This window comes from Drosophila miranda, chromosome 2 (assembly GCF_003369915.1).
Source record: "Drosophila miranda strain MSH22 chromosome 2, D.miranda_PacBio2.1, whole genome shotgun sequence".
Taxonomy (NCBI): Eukaryota; Metazoa; Arthropoda; class Insecta; order Diptera; family Drosophilidae; genus Drosophila; species Drosophila miranda.
The window spans coordinates 32,114,508-32,130,548 of record NC_046675.1 but is presented as its reverse complement, the minus strand read 5'-3'; the positions used below and the strand labels follow the sequence as shown (position 1 = coordinate 32,130,548).

The following is a 16,041-nucleotide window of genomic DNA, read 5'->3' as shown; positions in this document are numbered from 1 at the left end:
GCAAAAAGGCTGCTCGAAACCGCTTCCGAAGGCAGGTTTTTGTGTGAATCGCGATTTCTATTGAAGGTTCGATCTGCGGATCGATCCGATTCGATCCCTGACGGCTGCATTATCATTTAGCGACGTTTTTTTTTTTGTTTTTGTTGTGCTGCAGATCGGCGCTTACATTTCCGGTGGAAGAATCAGAATTCAAAAATTAATCAACAGCTTCACGGAGTCGGTCCTGTCTTCTCTTTCCATCGAGAAAGATCAGCGACCGAAGATCAGAAGAGGGCCAGAGGAAGACTCATCATAATTATCTCAGATTCTTCGGGTTTTTTTTTCAACTTTTTCTCCCAGACTTTTGCAGGATTTACTTTTAAGGAGGACGTCTTAAAGTTTAACTTATGTGGAAACGCACAACGAACGTCGAGGCTCTGAGGCTCTGAGGCTGTGTGTTGAAATGTTCGTTTATACGGGGCGCATTAAGTAAATTTCCAACATTTCAACGGGCATTTAAGAGGAGTACCAGCGAACACAGATTACTTGTATTTCTGTGGGATATCAATTACTGCTGGAGGATACCACAAGTGTTGGCTAATTAACGAGGCTATGGGAGTGTGAATTTTATAGGGGTACGCATTTATGAGGTTAACATACAGAAGGAAGGATCAGTCGAGTCGATATATAGTCCCATTTGAGGCCTAGAACCCAAAGAGAGCCCTGGAAAGACCTAAATCAATGTGTGCCTCGACAAAAACGGTGCGACCAAGGAGACTTTGGACTGAATATCGACTGAATTTGAATGAAAGCTGCTTGATAAAACCTTCCTGTAAGACTCTATAAATCCACTGCTGGCTGGCAATCGTCTGATGGGAAAAGAAAACCACAGCCGGGGAAAAAGTGAAAGCTCATTGGAAATCAAACTTAATGCCTGCATTTCATCTTCATCTTCTGGAAATGTTTTTCGCCAAGCTACAAAACACCAAAACAAACGACAAGCAACAGTTATTGAAATTCAATGTAAATCTATCGCGATATGTCATACAGGCGTAGAAAAAGCTGCGGACAGGTTCAAAAAATCCAAAACCAAAGCCAAAGCCAAAGCCTCCGACTCCGACTTTGGGGTCTTCAGGTGCTCTCCTCTGCAGAGGCCCGAAACGAAAGGCAAGCCACACGAAAGCATTGTCAGCAGGCCTCACCGTCATTCACATCGACATTTGGCAAATAAATTTATATATATATATATATATATATATATATATCTGCAACGATATACGAGTATATGTATTAAATTCGAGCTGAAAACTACGAATCTGAAGCGAAACGATTGTCGATTGGCGTATCGCAAACTTTCAAGCGTTTTTCGGGTGCCCCTTGCAACAGGTTGCATGCAGCACACACACACACACTCAGAGCGTTGGCGAATTGCAAAACTTGTCAAACGCAAAACGCAATCGATACGAATATCAATCAAAACCATAAGATAAACTACTTATAGAGAGACACAGATACAGAGCCAGAGCCAGAGCCACAGAGAGTCCAGCAGAGCCGTTGACAACCGACAGGGGACCCGGGGGACATGGGTATTGGTGTACCTCTGGCAGATACCTGGCTGGCCGATCAATAAAGCCACACATTTATGGCCATTTATGCATATGAAATTGTCTCTTAGATCTCTTTTAACGACATTTCACAAAATCCGGAAGCGATAAATATTTTGTGTGTTTCTCTGGAGCGCTACCTATCATCGCAGCAGAGGGGATTATGTATTTTGTTTTGTTTTTGTTTTTGTTTTTCTGTAAAAATTCTGTGTGACTCAACCCCAAGCGGTGACAAGCGGCGGCAGCAACATCTTCGACATTTATTTCGTATTTTGAGGTTTTATTTTAGGTATTTTCTGTAAAAACTTTTGTCTTTTTGGGGTCCACTCTCAGGCACTGGGGAGGCTATTAAGGTATGAGGATTATTTGGGTCACCATTTGTCTCTCTGTCTGTCTGTTGGTCTGCCTTTCTGTGGTTTTCTCTGGGTCTCTGAAAAGAGACACCTCTCTTCAGCCAATGCCCCACAAAATTAATTATGACAGTTTATTTATTTAATTATTTTTGTAGTCTTCACTTCAAAAGGAGCCACCGACACGGGTTCGTTCGAATGCTAATTATGTTGTGACTCCATTGGAGGGGATTAGGATTGTTGCGAGTGTTGAAAGTGGAGCTAGGGATAGGAAAAAGAAGTCTTGGGAGGTGATTGGCGAAAGGTTCCTGAAAATATAGGTTTACAGAGCGATGTCCTGCAAAGCAGGAATAAGTGAAGTAAATTCTTATAAAAGTTGTAGGAAATTTATTGATTTATGGTTATTTATCGAATTTTGAATCGAAAAATCGATATTTCAATCGTTATAGATATATTAGATATAATATTAATGGTTTTACTTCAAAAAAACCACTCCGATCTCTGATTTTTTGCTAATAGAATATTCCCTTTAACACGATAAATTCCCCGGCGAAACAGTAATCGAAGCCTTATCGATATTTTATCAAATTTCTCCTGAACTGCGGCCTCCACGTGAGAGTTCAACGATTATTCGTCCTCTCTTTGCCGCTGAAACATCTCTCATTGCATTCCCTAGTCTAGACTCAAGACCTCTGTGCCAAAGACCCCTCCCATTATGATTGCTGGTGTACGCCCCATGGTGCACCATGGAGCACCCCCTAATTGCGAGGTTCTTCTGATGGCAAAAATACCGGCAAAAACTTTCAGTTTCGCCTCAAATCCATTAACTTTTGACAGGCAAAACGACAAAACGATCATCCATCGGCAAAAGACTCAAAACCAAAAATAACCGCAGCCAGCGACAAATGAACCTACAAACTTTCACCTTTAAGCAAATATTTTCCATCATTTTGTGGCAGTGCATTTTTCGGAGTGTACATCAAACAAAACGGCAACAAATGTCATATTTAAGCACAAGTCCCAGAGTCACAGTCCTATGGACAGGCGGCCCTACAGTCGCCGAACAACCTGTTGCCACTTGTGGCACTGTGCCCCAAAGGCAAAGGGGGCACTAATTACCCCAAAGACCCAAAACAAATTTGCAGCCACATATTTACATGCTTTTCGAAAGGGAAGGGAAGGGAAGGGAAAGGAAGCGAAGGAAGGAGGATGGAGGATGGGCCTGCCAACCTCCCAAAAAGCAGGCCCAGCGTTGCATAGTTCCACAGATAATTTGTAGCTGGAAAAAAACACGAAAGTAATATTGTGGATCTTTGGAGAAATGAGAACGAAGTGGGGAATACTCTGAAAGTGGTACAAACGATATTTTAATCGGTATTGTTAGGAAAATCGATATATTAATCGACATTTTTACGAAAAATCTATACAGTAATCGAAATATTGATGAAAAAATAAATATTTTCATCGGAAAATTTATATTTTTATCGAACTATAATCGAAATAGTAGTGAGAAATCGAAAATGTATCGATTTTTTATCGATATAGCTCTGAAAATTATAAATTTGTATTGGAATGTTAATCGAGTTTTTTACAGCTATGAAATTTCCATATTTTAACCGAAATAGGTTTAAAAATTCGATGGTTTAATCGAAATAATTAGGAAAAATCGATAGTCTATTGTACTCTACTGCAATCTGTAAAGTTTGCTCTAGAAAACATTCGCTGTGCGTCGAAAAGTTCCTTGCAATGTTCTAATAAAAATTGTATCGATAGACGTTGTGGAGAACCTGTACAACTCTTCTTTGAGGAAAGAGCATTTAAGCCCAAAAAAAACCTAAACACTTTATGCACGATAAACAAAGACCTGAAACCTCCTCCTCTGATGGTTGTCGTCAGGTCTCCATCTACCGTCTGCCGACTCCTCGCTGCCCGTCTCCTGGCTATCAACGCTGCCTCATCAACAATGTGCAACAAATATCGAAGCTGCAGACTAGATTGAGGATGGAAACAGGGGAATGCCTCTCGGCTTCAGAGGTTGGTGGAAGCTTCATTAGCAACCAAGCCGCCGACGACGACGACAACCAACGACAACGAGTGAAACCTTTTTAAAGAGTGAAACCAAGATGCAGAGAATGCAGTGGATGACCTCCTCAGCTTTTGTGGCATGACCCCCGAGAGATGGGGCCTGCAACGCCCGCCCAGGCCAGGAAAATATCTGCGAAACAAGGCAAATCAAGGCAACAGTAACAGCAACATGAGGCACAAAAACATACACTTGCCCCAAAAGATAAGGGATAGCCGTAGCCGTAGCCGCCTGAAGACCAAACCCATCGCGTCCGCTCGGCCGTCCGGCTGTCCGCTCCTCTGATACCTTAGTTAAATTAGCTTAACTATCTTGCGAGGCGGAGTATCTATGGTAGTCATCTTTTAGTTACACATTTTGTTGATTTAATTTTCATGTTTTCCCTCAGACCTAAACCTCAACCTCAGAGTGAGGAGCTTTTTCCATTCAATGTTGCGGCAAAGTGCATAATTGGTTTATTATTTTTATTTTATTTGCTCGACACGATGACTGCTGGCAGCGGCAGCAGCACCGGCAACAGCTTCCTGCCATATCGTTCGCATCGCTGCACAGAGAGGCTGCTCTTCCCCCTCTGGGGGCTTTTCTCTCTCGATTTTGTGGGGAGCCCTACCCTATTTTTTCCCTCTGTGCCTCGTGGCACTTGATTTTTCATTCAAGTCCTCGTCTGAGGTTTTCTCTGGCTGGTTTTTGTCATCTTTTGAAGTGTGTCGTCGTCTCTCGATCTCGCTCTCGACTCCAGCGATTCCTCAGTCTCTCTGTCGTTTTTCCAAGGCGTGATTTAAATTTTTTGTTCATTTCTTAGATAAAATATTTGTCTCTTGGTTGGCTTTTTTCCCGCTGAGGCACTGAGGCTGTGCACTGACTGAGGTTTCCTTTTTATCGTGCCAAGGTGTGCCATCAATTGTGTCTGCGGATGAGGCTCTCCAGCTCTAGCTCTAGCTCTAGTCTTTCTTGGTTTTCCGGCTTTGTCTTTGTCTATTTTTTTTTTTTTTTTGTGGCTCAGGCTCGCTCTCGTGGCCACATAATAAGATCTCTGTGGGTTGGCTAACAGGAAAATGGCCAAGAAATGCAAAACAGTCCGACGATAACCCAGATACCATATACCAGACCCGAGTACCTATTGGTATTCCTACAAGTTTGAGGCGGACTCTTCACTCAGCGGCAGCAGCAGCCTTGAAGCGGTGTCCAGAAAAGTGATCTACATTTATTTGTAGAGAAAATTGGAGAATGTCTTCGAAATGCAGATGGATTGTACGACTTTTCTGGGGAGAGCCTTGGGGGGCTATACAGGAATAATTATTCTGTGGCTTTGAAGGCGAAAAGCAAGATGAGTTTTTTGTGAATTCTTTGGAGATTCTGTGAAAAATGATTTAAATAATATGTAATATAGAAGTTTTGGTTGAAAGACGATTCAAACCTTACATTTTTTGGTGGGAAAGACTCAGGTTTTCAATTGAAGAAAATAAATATGTAGTTTATTCTTTTATTTTCTTCAAAAAATGTAGTCAAGGAAGAGAATGAAAGCGAAAGCTGTTTGTTTTTAAGGATTCCTTTCCATTCAATACATCAGTCTATAAAAACATCTTTCTATAACCTCCTCCAAAGCCCTCTATCCCAAATAAATGCAACTCCCTTTCCTTTCCCCATAGGTAATTCCCCCAAGTACCTCCTTCTCTTATGCTAATTACAACATTGAAAAACTATCAATTACCAGGCCGTGCGATATTCGATATTCAATCGAATAAATCATCAAGTAAAACATGTGCCAACACAAAAGATACAAGATACATGCTGAGGAGAGGCCTCTATCCGCTGCTGACCATTGTCTGAGCAGATGTTTTTGGTGTCTCTAAGCTTTTTGGGCTCAAACAATTGGCCAATTTATTGCATGATTAGATTTTCAAAGAACACAACAAAAAGGAGAGGAAAATCAATAAAACACAAAGTTCTAGACGCCCCAAAAAAACAAAATACAAAAGCAACAGAATTGAGCAAGAAATCAAAAATCCAAGACCAGAGATGATGATTCTCTATAGATGATGACGATGATGACGAGGATCGGCTACGAGGCGACTAGTTAGCGTACAACAAGAGATATTTGTTTTATGAAGCCGCTGTCTGAGAGAGCCGGCGGAGGAGGCCCCGTGTGTGTTGATCTTGAGATTAACAGGCAGTCAGGCAGAGGCAGAGGCAGGCAGCAGGCCTCGCCAGTTAAATCCACAGCAGCAGCAGTCGACTCTCATGGAGATTCAAATGAGCACGACGAAGATCGACTTTAATCATGGGTATAGCCATGAATATATATGTATGTATATGGAATGGTCAGGCCCCAGCTACTCCTCCTACTTCTCCTTCTCCGTGGCGTTGGCGTTTTGTGAGAACAACGCCAAACTGCTTATTAGACGCAATTAACAGACGTGCCACAGACGGAGGCAGGGGCCCCAGATCAGAGAGGGATACGTCTACGGTCTGGGGTGTCAGAATCTCATTGGCGGTTGGTTCTTTCGTCATCGTTTTTGTCGGCGTTTTGGCATTAGTTGTGTTAAAGTGATAATTCTTTTGATTCTCGCAGAAATGTGTTGCCTGATTAATAGGATTTTGATGTTCCCCATTCCCCCGAAAAGCCATCGAAACGGAACTTTTGGCTCATTTTATGATTTATGTTTCGTTGACTTTCATTCATGGTTTCCTACGGGGGACTCCTCTCTGCAATTAAGGGCTTTACGTTCGGACGGGGGTTAATGCAATAATTTAGCAGTCTTCCGGCATTTAATTGGAATTGGTTTTCATCTCTCCCCCTCCCTCTCTCTCTCTCTCGTAACTCTTACTGGGTGGCCCTCCGATCCGATCTCATTGTGTGGCGGCTGTGTGGTGGGTGTGATACTTTTGATTATAGGGTTTGTGTCATACTCGCTCTAGGCATGATTATTCATGTTTTGTACTCGCACACAGGTCAAGGTTGGGCTTTTTTGTCGATGATTCAGATGGGAGCTGAGCTTTGGGAAAACTAAAGTGGGAGTTGATCAAAAAACTATGATTGAGGCTTGATTTTGTGAATTTAATTGAAGGATCGTACTCTGCTGATATGAATATCAGTCTGTTTATGGATATCTGGAACATTTTGTCATTAATTTTGGTAGGAAATAGTCGAAATTCAAGCTTGTAACGCAGAAACGCACTTCAACCAACCGAGGGGCGCTGCTGCAAGTCGCTTGACACTTTTGTTGATATCTATTGATTATGCAATGATCTTTGCGCACTCAAACGATAGTTAAAATCAATTATAAGACGATTTTTCTTCGATTTGTGGATCCTATCAGATATCTAACAATCTTTCCGCATTTAAACGTTAGTTTCATTCAATTAGGAGATGATATTTTACCAAACTACTCGATGGTTTCCCAAAATATGAAATCAAAAGATACTTAAGATCAATTAGATGATGCTGATGATTTGAATGCCAATTTGTCGATTGTTAACGTAGTATCTGCCACACTTAATCTGTAGTTAAAATCAATTAGGTGATGATTTTGTTACATTTTGTAGATTGGGAAGATCTGAAGATCTTTCCACATAAAATATACGAGTATGTAAATATCTGTCCACACAAAAAAAGAGAGCTTTTCCAAGGAGGAGGGAGCTGGGAGCTGGGAGCAGGGAGCAGGGGAGAACTCTTTGCCACACAGACCCAACCCGTTAGGCCACATAATCTGGAAAAGTTGTCTTGTTGCACTTGTTGCAGGTTGTGTGGCTGCTGGCTGCCCCACTAAATGCATTTCCACTTATATTTTATTGCCAGACCCCCAAAATGTTGAATGCCTGCAAATGTCAACAAGTTGCAAGTCGATGATGACGACGATGCCGATGCCCAAGCCGATGGTCTCGATGTCTTTTCGATGAGTGTTTCTAAAGTACCAGTATCCAGTATTGGATGCCGCCGCTTATTTCTATTTCTATTTCTCGTTCGTTTCGTTTCGTTTTCTGTTGTTATGCGAAATCGATTGGTAACCATTTTTCCCCCCAACCCTCTTCCCCTTTGTGTGCCCCATGCAACACGTACAAATATATAAAGATTATTTTTAAGGTGCGCGCGCACTTTTGAGGTTTGGTCCACCGTCCCTCTCCTGATTTCCCAAAATGCAAGCAACGCCTGTTTGGTTTACCGTTTTCGCTACGTTGAGAGATGAGGTTGCATGCAACGGGCGATGAATGCTTTGAATCATGACTGCCACTACAATCGAATAGGATGCTTTTTGGGGGGAACAGTGGAGTGGAAACTATTGGAAAACGCAGGGGAAACGTGGAGACGTGGGAGATTATAGGAGGCTGCAAGAAACGGAAACGAATAAATAAAATATTGTTATTAAATAAAGGAATTATTGGATAAAATATTCTATAAAATATTGTGGGCATGTCTTTAATCTATAGAAATCCTTCGATTTTCTTCAGTGATAAGAAAATCTGTGTCTTTGAGGTAGAAAACGCATTTTTTGGGTAATTTTCATAGTGCTTTAAATAGTAGAAAACTTCCAGGAACAATTCCCAAAGAATTTCACAAATACATTGAGATTTCTCCTGGAAAGTATTCAGATCTATAAATGCTTCATAGTTAGGGATAGTTGGAGATCTATTATGAAGCATTCGTAGTCGGTAGAGAGCTACAAAAAGTATGCAAAAGAATTCTGGAAAATTCCCCCCAACCTTTTTTAGGGACTGTCTTTGAGGAGAATCCAATTCTAATGCCATCATTTTCCTTCAGTGTGGCCCACCAAAAACCATTCCTTTTGCCCCACTGTGTCTTGCCAAACTGCGGCGCGTTCTTTGACAATTTTCAACGCCTTCGATGTTTGGATCAGCATTCAGCATCAGCATCAGCATCAGCATTGGAGCATTGGAGCACTGGGATTGGCGCTGCCTGCATGAGATGGCAAACTGTTGCCTGCCACAGTGCCACTGCCTCCGTGGCTGCCTGGCGTTGCTGCCGTTTGACGAGACTTCTGGCAACTGTGTGGCAGCTTTTTTCATCTCCTTCTCTCCCTCTTTTGTTGTTGAATTATTGTTTGGTATGGATTTTGTTTTTGGCCTGGCCCAGAGGCTGTTGCCCTGATGTTTGCTGCCGCTGCCGCTTCTGCTGATGATTTTATTATTATTTTTCCGTCGAATGCAATGCATTTCCTATTGGGTAATATCTTTCGATTTGCATTCCGCGCAATGAATTGCATTTTAATTAGATTCGAACGATGGTCTCGCAAAGATTTCACGAAGGTGGGGTCTGGATCTGGCCAAGAACAAACCCACCTATTGCGGATCGACGTCTCTCTCTGTCTCTCTCTCTCTCTCTGGGTCTGACCTTTCCTTCTGCTCCCACAAAAAAATATGATGCCAAAAACGCGATTCAGGCCCGGCATTCCATTAAGTTTGAACAATTGTTTATTGTGCCCATGGTTCCTGTTCATGTGCCCTGTTCATGGCTCCGCCTTACCCTTCCCCTTCCCCTTCATCCTCTATGTCTCTTTGAGCCACTTACAAAAATCACCGATTGTGTCAACAAGAGTCTCTAAAGAAAAAACACACACAAAATGCCCCTCGGGGGCCCCTGTCTGTCTTACGTTCATTAACACCTTTTTAAGCCGTCGTACATTTCACAGTTTTCTCAAATTCAAATAGAAATTCGGCATCGTATCGATCTTCAATGTGCGAGCGCTGTTTCATTAATTGTGTTTGCTCTTTTGGTCACTCGCAGACGGGGGTCCGTTGTCAGATCTGTCAGATCCATGGGTAATGAGATGAGTAGGAGGCAATGTACACAGATATCCACCACACGATGTTGCAGGTTGTTTTTCGGACAGGTATCCACACCTTTTCTCCCAGTGGTTGTTGTTTCTGGGTGTTGTCTGTGGCGGTAATTGGCCGACGAACGGGTTTCTTATTTCTTCTGGCATTTCAATAATTGTTAATTGTGTTTTGCTGTTATTTTTTTGTTCTATTATTAACTTTTGATAGGGCATTGTTTTTTAGAGGAACCCTACCGGAATTCTACCCAGAAATTTTGTGTTTTAATTCCCAAATTCTTGTGCTAAAATTATGTGCTTATTTCGTGGCACACGTCTCTCGACTTCAAGATACCCGTTCTTTTCTTTTCCCTGTATATACCCCTGATTGATTACCGGATATAAAGACTGCAACCCCTCAAAACCCCCGTAACCTTATCAAAGAAATTGTATAAGCAAAATGGCAATCAATAGTCAAATCAACTTTCTTTCTGCCACAAGGTTATGCCCCCCTCCCCCCCCCGGCGAATCCTGCCAAAAAGCGCAGTCTGAAAGGTGGAGAAGGACGTTGCACAGGCTGTAACGTGACAAAAAACAAAAGGCAACAAACAGAAGGTAAAGTTTTTTGTTTGGCGTGTGCCGTTTTACAAGGATATATACGAGAACGAGCCTTGCCACACGGCACACGAAAGGAAATCATATTGATATGGCAATGGGCGATGGGCGGTGGGCGGTGGATGGTGCACCATCGAGAGGTGCCTGCCACTTTGTTATATGCCGACACTTCCGACTTGGAAATTTGTGCCATGACACGGATTCACAGACGGTGGACAGACCCAGACCGAGTCCGAGTCCGAGCCACCCAAAAGAAATTTCATTATTGGACGCACCTCGAGGCGAGGCAAGGCGCAGGCGAGTGCCTCTCGACTCCCAAGAACCAGGTCGAGATGGGGGTTCAAGTGTCCTGCCTGCCAACTAGAGCAGGTTAATGGAGATGTTTAATGGCTATGCCCTATGGGGGAGGGCCTGCTGCCTGCAATCAATAAATTGAACAAGTTTCCAGCTTAAAGGCGCCGGAAATTCTTTTAAAATTTTGTGACTAATATGAGAAATGTGGGCCAAATCGATGTAATTCTTAGACTAGAAATAGCTTTGATGATTTTGCAATATTTTTACGTTTTTAGATGGACATTTAAAAGGGTATTATGGTCTTTGGAATAGTTTTCTAATGCGGTGATCACAATTGGTCTTTAAAGGTTCTCTAAAGTATAGAAATCGGAATGAAAAGTATCCCTTTTTCTATTACAATTATTCTAGAATGAAGTGTAGTTTCTCCCATTTCTAAGGCTAAACAAACAAAGGATTCTTCACATATCCGCTTCAATGCGTTCGAATCATTCGAATTCGTCCAATATATCACTGAATTATTATATTATATAAATCAAAATGTGCTTTATGCTGTAGATCTTTTGATATTTACTCTTCCATAAAACGACAACTTTTCTTGCTTGTTTCTAGGGTATCTCTATCTTCGACAATAGATTGAAACCCTGTATTTTTTCCTTGTATTCGTATTCTCATGGTTCACGTTTTGACTTTCGCTTTGATCTTTCCCATTGGACATGTCTCGATGTCTCTCGAGTGCACTTGATGATAAATTCCAAAGCAAAAGACACCATCCCCTTACCATTACCCTTACCCATAATCATCATCATTATTCCTACCATACATCATCATTCTCTGCATCATAATTTTGTATCATCTGTGGCATGTCCTCATGCAAATTTGTGCCAAAAAGTCAATTACCTGACGTGTCAAGTGTGTGTTTTGTTGGCTGTTTCTAATGCTAATGCTAATGTTAGTGCCACAACATGTTGCACAACCTCAGCTTCAGCTTCAACTTCAACTTCAGTTATAATATTGATTTACAATGCTTGAATGTTGTTTGAATGCCTGAAACGAACTTAAAAGACAGCCCCAAAAAATTGTTTAGCATCGTTTTGAAAGGCATTCAAGCGGAGGAGGAGGCGGTGGAGGAGGAGGAGGTTCATCTTTTAAGTGCTGCTGCTGCTGCCGCTGGCATGGTATTGTGTGTTTCCGCCTGCCTAAGTTTTTTTTTAGTCAGTTACTAATTTTAGTTATTTTCAACAAGATTTTTTATGGTTCTTGCACTTAACCTTAATTTTACTGTGGATTGTAAGTGCTGCTGTGGTGGCTGCTATTTGGAGGATTAGAATAAGATGTGATGGGTGCCAAGGGTGCCAAATGTGTTCTATGGATGCCAAATGATTATTGGAAGCTTTCTACTTGGAGATAGCTTTGATGGTTTGGCTGCTGTACAGGAGGCTAGCTCGGGATACTCCCATGCGCTTCCGATTTAGCTGGGGACTAAGAACCTCCGGCTTCTGTTTGAGGCTCTCTCTTTTACTACAAAGAATCCATTTTTTTTTAAATTTCAATGGTAGCATAAATTCGTAATAATTATTTACGGCTTGCCATGTATCATTATATCATAGGTGTAATCGTACAATTATCGTTATCGTATCGTTATTTCGAATCTCATTATCTTAATCTTGTATCACTTAGTGACTAAACAAAATACGTACAGACATAAAAAACAGAGGAATGCTGAGCCGATGACGATGACGACAACTTATCCGGGATCGGGGAAGCCCACAACTGTAGCGCCGCGCATTTTACAAATGGCGTCTTAACTTAACATTCAAACAAATATCGAACATATGTACATGAATGCTTGAGACATCCCTTAAAGCACTGACTTCTATAAGAAAGGCGACATAAAACAAGAGACTATGATACATCTAGGGGTTTAAATATTGCAAGGATATTGTATACTGAACAACAGTAAAAGCATTGACAGAAACACAGGACACTTGTGGGACAAAGATACGTTTTCTCATGATATTGCTACAGGTCAAGTCTAATTCCATAAACTTTTGCATTGTCACAGGAAAACGCACATCATAAAATAAGAAATAGGAATCATCAAAATTATTTAATCTCAACTCTAAGAACAGTGGGTTCCGAGTGGGCATTGCGTTGAACATTTTTCTGGTGTGTAGGCACTTTTTAGACCCACTGTAGGCGCACATGAACGTGTGAAATGTGATTGGCTAGCTAGCGTTGAGTTTAAGGACTAAAGACTGGCGGTGGCTGCTGACGTGTCTGGTGGCGGTAGTGGCGGTGGCGGCGGAGGCAGCGCCGCCGATCGCATGTGCTGCATATGAGCCTGCGGTGCCATGTGCTGGAACGTGTTGCAGTGCTGCTGTTTCTGCTGGAGATGGTGGTACTGTTGCTGTTGCTGCTGCTGGTGGGTAGCGAAGTGGTGCTGCTGTGGCTGGGCGGGATTCACATCGGGCGCTGTCTGATCGTCCTGCGTGTGCTGTTGGCAAGGCGGCGTGCGCGAACGACCGCTACATGTTGCGGCCCCGCTGGTGCGGTAGCTGGTGGTGCTGCTGCTCCTGGAGATGCGAGGGTGGCGGCTACTGTTGCTGTTGCTGGCCCTGGGACGTTGGCGGCAGACCCACCTCGGGCTCGACAACAGGCACTGGCGGTAGTGTGGCCGCGGATTCGGGCGGTAGCTGTGAGGGATCGGTCACCAGGAGCCCCTTCTTGCGGTCTTTGCGCATCTTGTCACGTTGGTTTTGGAGCTCCCGGAAGGCCTCCTTCGCCCTCTGCGCCTTCTTTCTCTTCCGATCGCGCTCCTGTTCCAGCCGCCGGTATTTGGGATTCAAGCGCTGGATGCGCTTCCGCTCGCGATTACGTTCCCGTATGATACACTTCTGGCGGGCCTCCTCTTCGGGGGTCATCTTCTTCTCCATTTCGGCTTTTGGCATTTGCCGACACTTGCTTTGCTAGAATTCACAGAATTTAAATTATATTGAAAATTGTTTTTGCAGTAGATTTGGAGTTTTTTTTTTACGCTGCTTTTTTTTATACCCGATACTCAAAATGAGTATTGGGGTATATTAGATTTTTGGTAAAAGTGGATGTGTGTAACGCCCAGAAGGAATCGTTGCCGACCCCATAAAGTATATATATTCTTGATCAGCATCACTAGCCGAGTCGATTGAGCCCTGTCTGTCTGTCCGTCCGGCCGTCTGTCCGTCCCTATTAGCGCCTAGTGCTCAAAGACTATAAGAGCTAGAGCAACGATGTTTTGGATCCAGACTTCTGTAATATGTCACTGCCGCCCCCATAAAGGGGGCTCTCTCTAACACACAGGTTTCATGGTCGGTTTTGCCAATTGCAAAATGTGAGTTCAAGGATCTCAGAACATATAAGAGCCAGAGCAACCAAATTTGGTATCCACACTCCTGTGATATCGGACCTTGACCGTTTGGTCTAAAAATTTCAAAATACCATCAATGGACCACGATTTATCAAGAATTGACGTGTAGAATTTATTTGTTAATAAGGTCGGTTAACGTCATTTTGTAACAAAATCTCAAAGCTTCATTTTTATCATTATGAAACGTAAAAAATCAAGTATGCCTTTAAATAAAATGTCAAAATTTACTATCCTTTACTGTATCCTCCTTAGGAGATAGAAACATAATTAAAACAAAAACAAAAAGTCGTGTTTCATCTAGGGGTCTAGTGCTGTTTCGCTACATTTGGAGCAGCGCATTGGAGGCAACACTGTATACCGCACATTTACCGAATTTAGGAAGGCTTTCTCGCAGATGTCCCCCAAAATTGCAACTAATTCCTCCCAAAAGGTACATCTTAAAACTAAACAATGTACGGCAAGGTACAAAACTTACCTCTTAATTGATGTTTTCGGAATTCAGTTTATATTCTGATCGGAATAAATTAATTTTATTTACGAATTCCCCGTGTTACTTTTAGTTTTGTATTTCACTATTTCGACATTCGGTTTATATTCTGAGCGGAATAAATTAATTTTATTTAAAAATTTCCAGTGTTACTTTTTGTTTTGTATTTCACTCACTATTTTCATTCAAATTTTTATATTTTTTAATACTTTTATTTTTGTTGAATTTTATATCTGTTCCCGACGACTGAACTGCATCGAATGACTGAAATATTTATTTCCTGTTTTCTGATGCCAAAGTTTTTACTCTAAACGTAGACATATAACACGGTGCTGTGTGATCGATTCTAATATTCTTCTAGTCGAATCTGTTGGTAAATGGATCATTTTCATCTGGTGTGCAGTTAGTTATTGCTCAATTAGGAAATTCTGATTTTCCTTACGGATCCTTATTCTAGCATGTTCCTGAAGTCAATTCGCCCATTCAATTTGTTAAGATCTTACAAGAAAAGTCTAGACATTTGCGAGCTCAAACTAAATTTTAATCTTAACATCAGAGATTTATATGTGATTTGACAGTGAGTGAGGAGGTACAGTTTACAGCTGTTAATGCCAGTATATGGTATTTCAGCACCTGGAAAAGGGCATCCTACTAGTAAAAAACTGGACCTTGAAAGAGTTTCAGACAGCCATATCCTTGGCACTGATTTACCCGAAAAATTAAGGAGCTAAATCTGACTTTTAAGCCAGTTCTAAGTTTAAACGAGTTCTAAGATTGTGGAAAACCACTTAAAATGAAGGCTTCCACACCTGCAGTAAATATACAGTTAGAAGTCTTAACAGATAATTAGGAAGCGATTCTTTCACTGGAAGGTTCTTTTCTCTAAGACTTTTTGCAACAGTTTCTCTGTTTTTCCATCACTCTCTGATGGAACTCGTTGCAACTGTTTTTCACTTTTTTTTCCCCCTGCTTTAAGGTGTAAACTTTTATTGAAATGCAACATCCAACTTTTATTCTTCTTTGAGATGGAGATGGAGATTCCCCAGTGCTTCTGGGAGAGGATTCTCTTTTCTCAAACAATTAGCAAATTAATAATTTACAGTTTTCTAATCATCATTTCTAATGACACTCTTGCTGGTGGCACTTCTGTGGCCGTGGCTGTTGACGTAATTGCGGGGCTTGAAGTCGTCACAAAAGTTACAGTCTCACTCGTAAGTATTTTTACAGCTTCCGTCATTGGATTGCATTGTATGGATGGATGTGGTGTGGCATGGGCATCTGTGTTTTGTTGCACATTTGTGGGGAGTAGTGGAGTGCATTTTTGCAACTTAATTTTTATGACTGGAGAGAAAATTGTGTGTCTGTGTGTGTTGTGGTTACTGTCAGTGCCTGACAGACTGCTGGCTTGGTGATTATTTTCCTCGAAACAAAACGGAAAGCTGGCGGGGTGCCTGG

The 16,041-nt window shown here is 41.9% G+C and overlaps 1 protein-coding gene across 1 annotated transcript; it reads right to left on the bottom strand.

Moving 5' to 3' along the window:
- Positions 1 to 12,777: 12,777 nt before the first annotated feature.
- Positions 12,778 to 14,821, bottom strand: LOC108157519 (zinc finger CCCH domain-containing protein 18-like). Its single transcript, XM_017289622.2, has 2 exons — positions 14,575 to 14,821; positions 12,778 to 13,662 (listed from the first exon to the last, which is right to left on the bottom strand). The coding sequence occupies exon 2, from the start codon at positions 13,642 to 13,644 to the stop codon at positions 13,291 to 13,293; it is 354 nt and encodes a 117-aa protein (XP_017145111.1). The 5' UTR covers positions 13,645 to 13,662; positions 14,575 to 14,821; the 3' UTR covers positions 12,778 to 13,290.
- Positions 14,822 to 16,041: the final 1,220 nt, after the last annotated feature.

What these genes read in the sequence shown, in the direction of transcription:
- LOC108157519 (XM_017289622.2), bottom strand. Translation starts at nt 13,644, where the DNA reads ATGCCAAAAGCCGAAATGGAGAAGAAGATGACCCCCGAAGAGGAGGCC.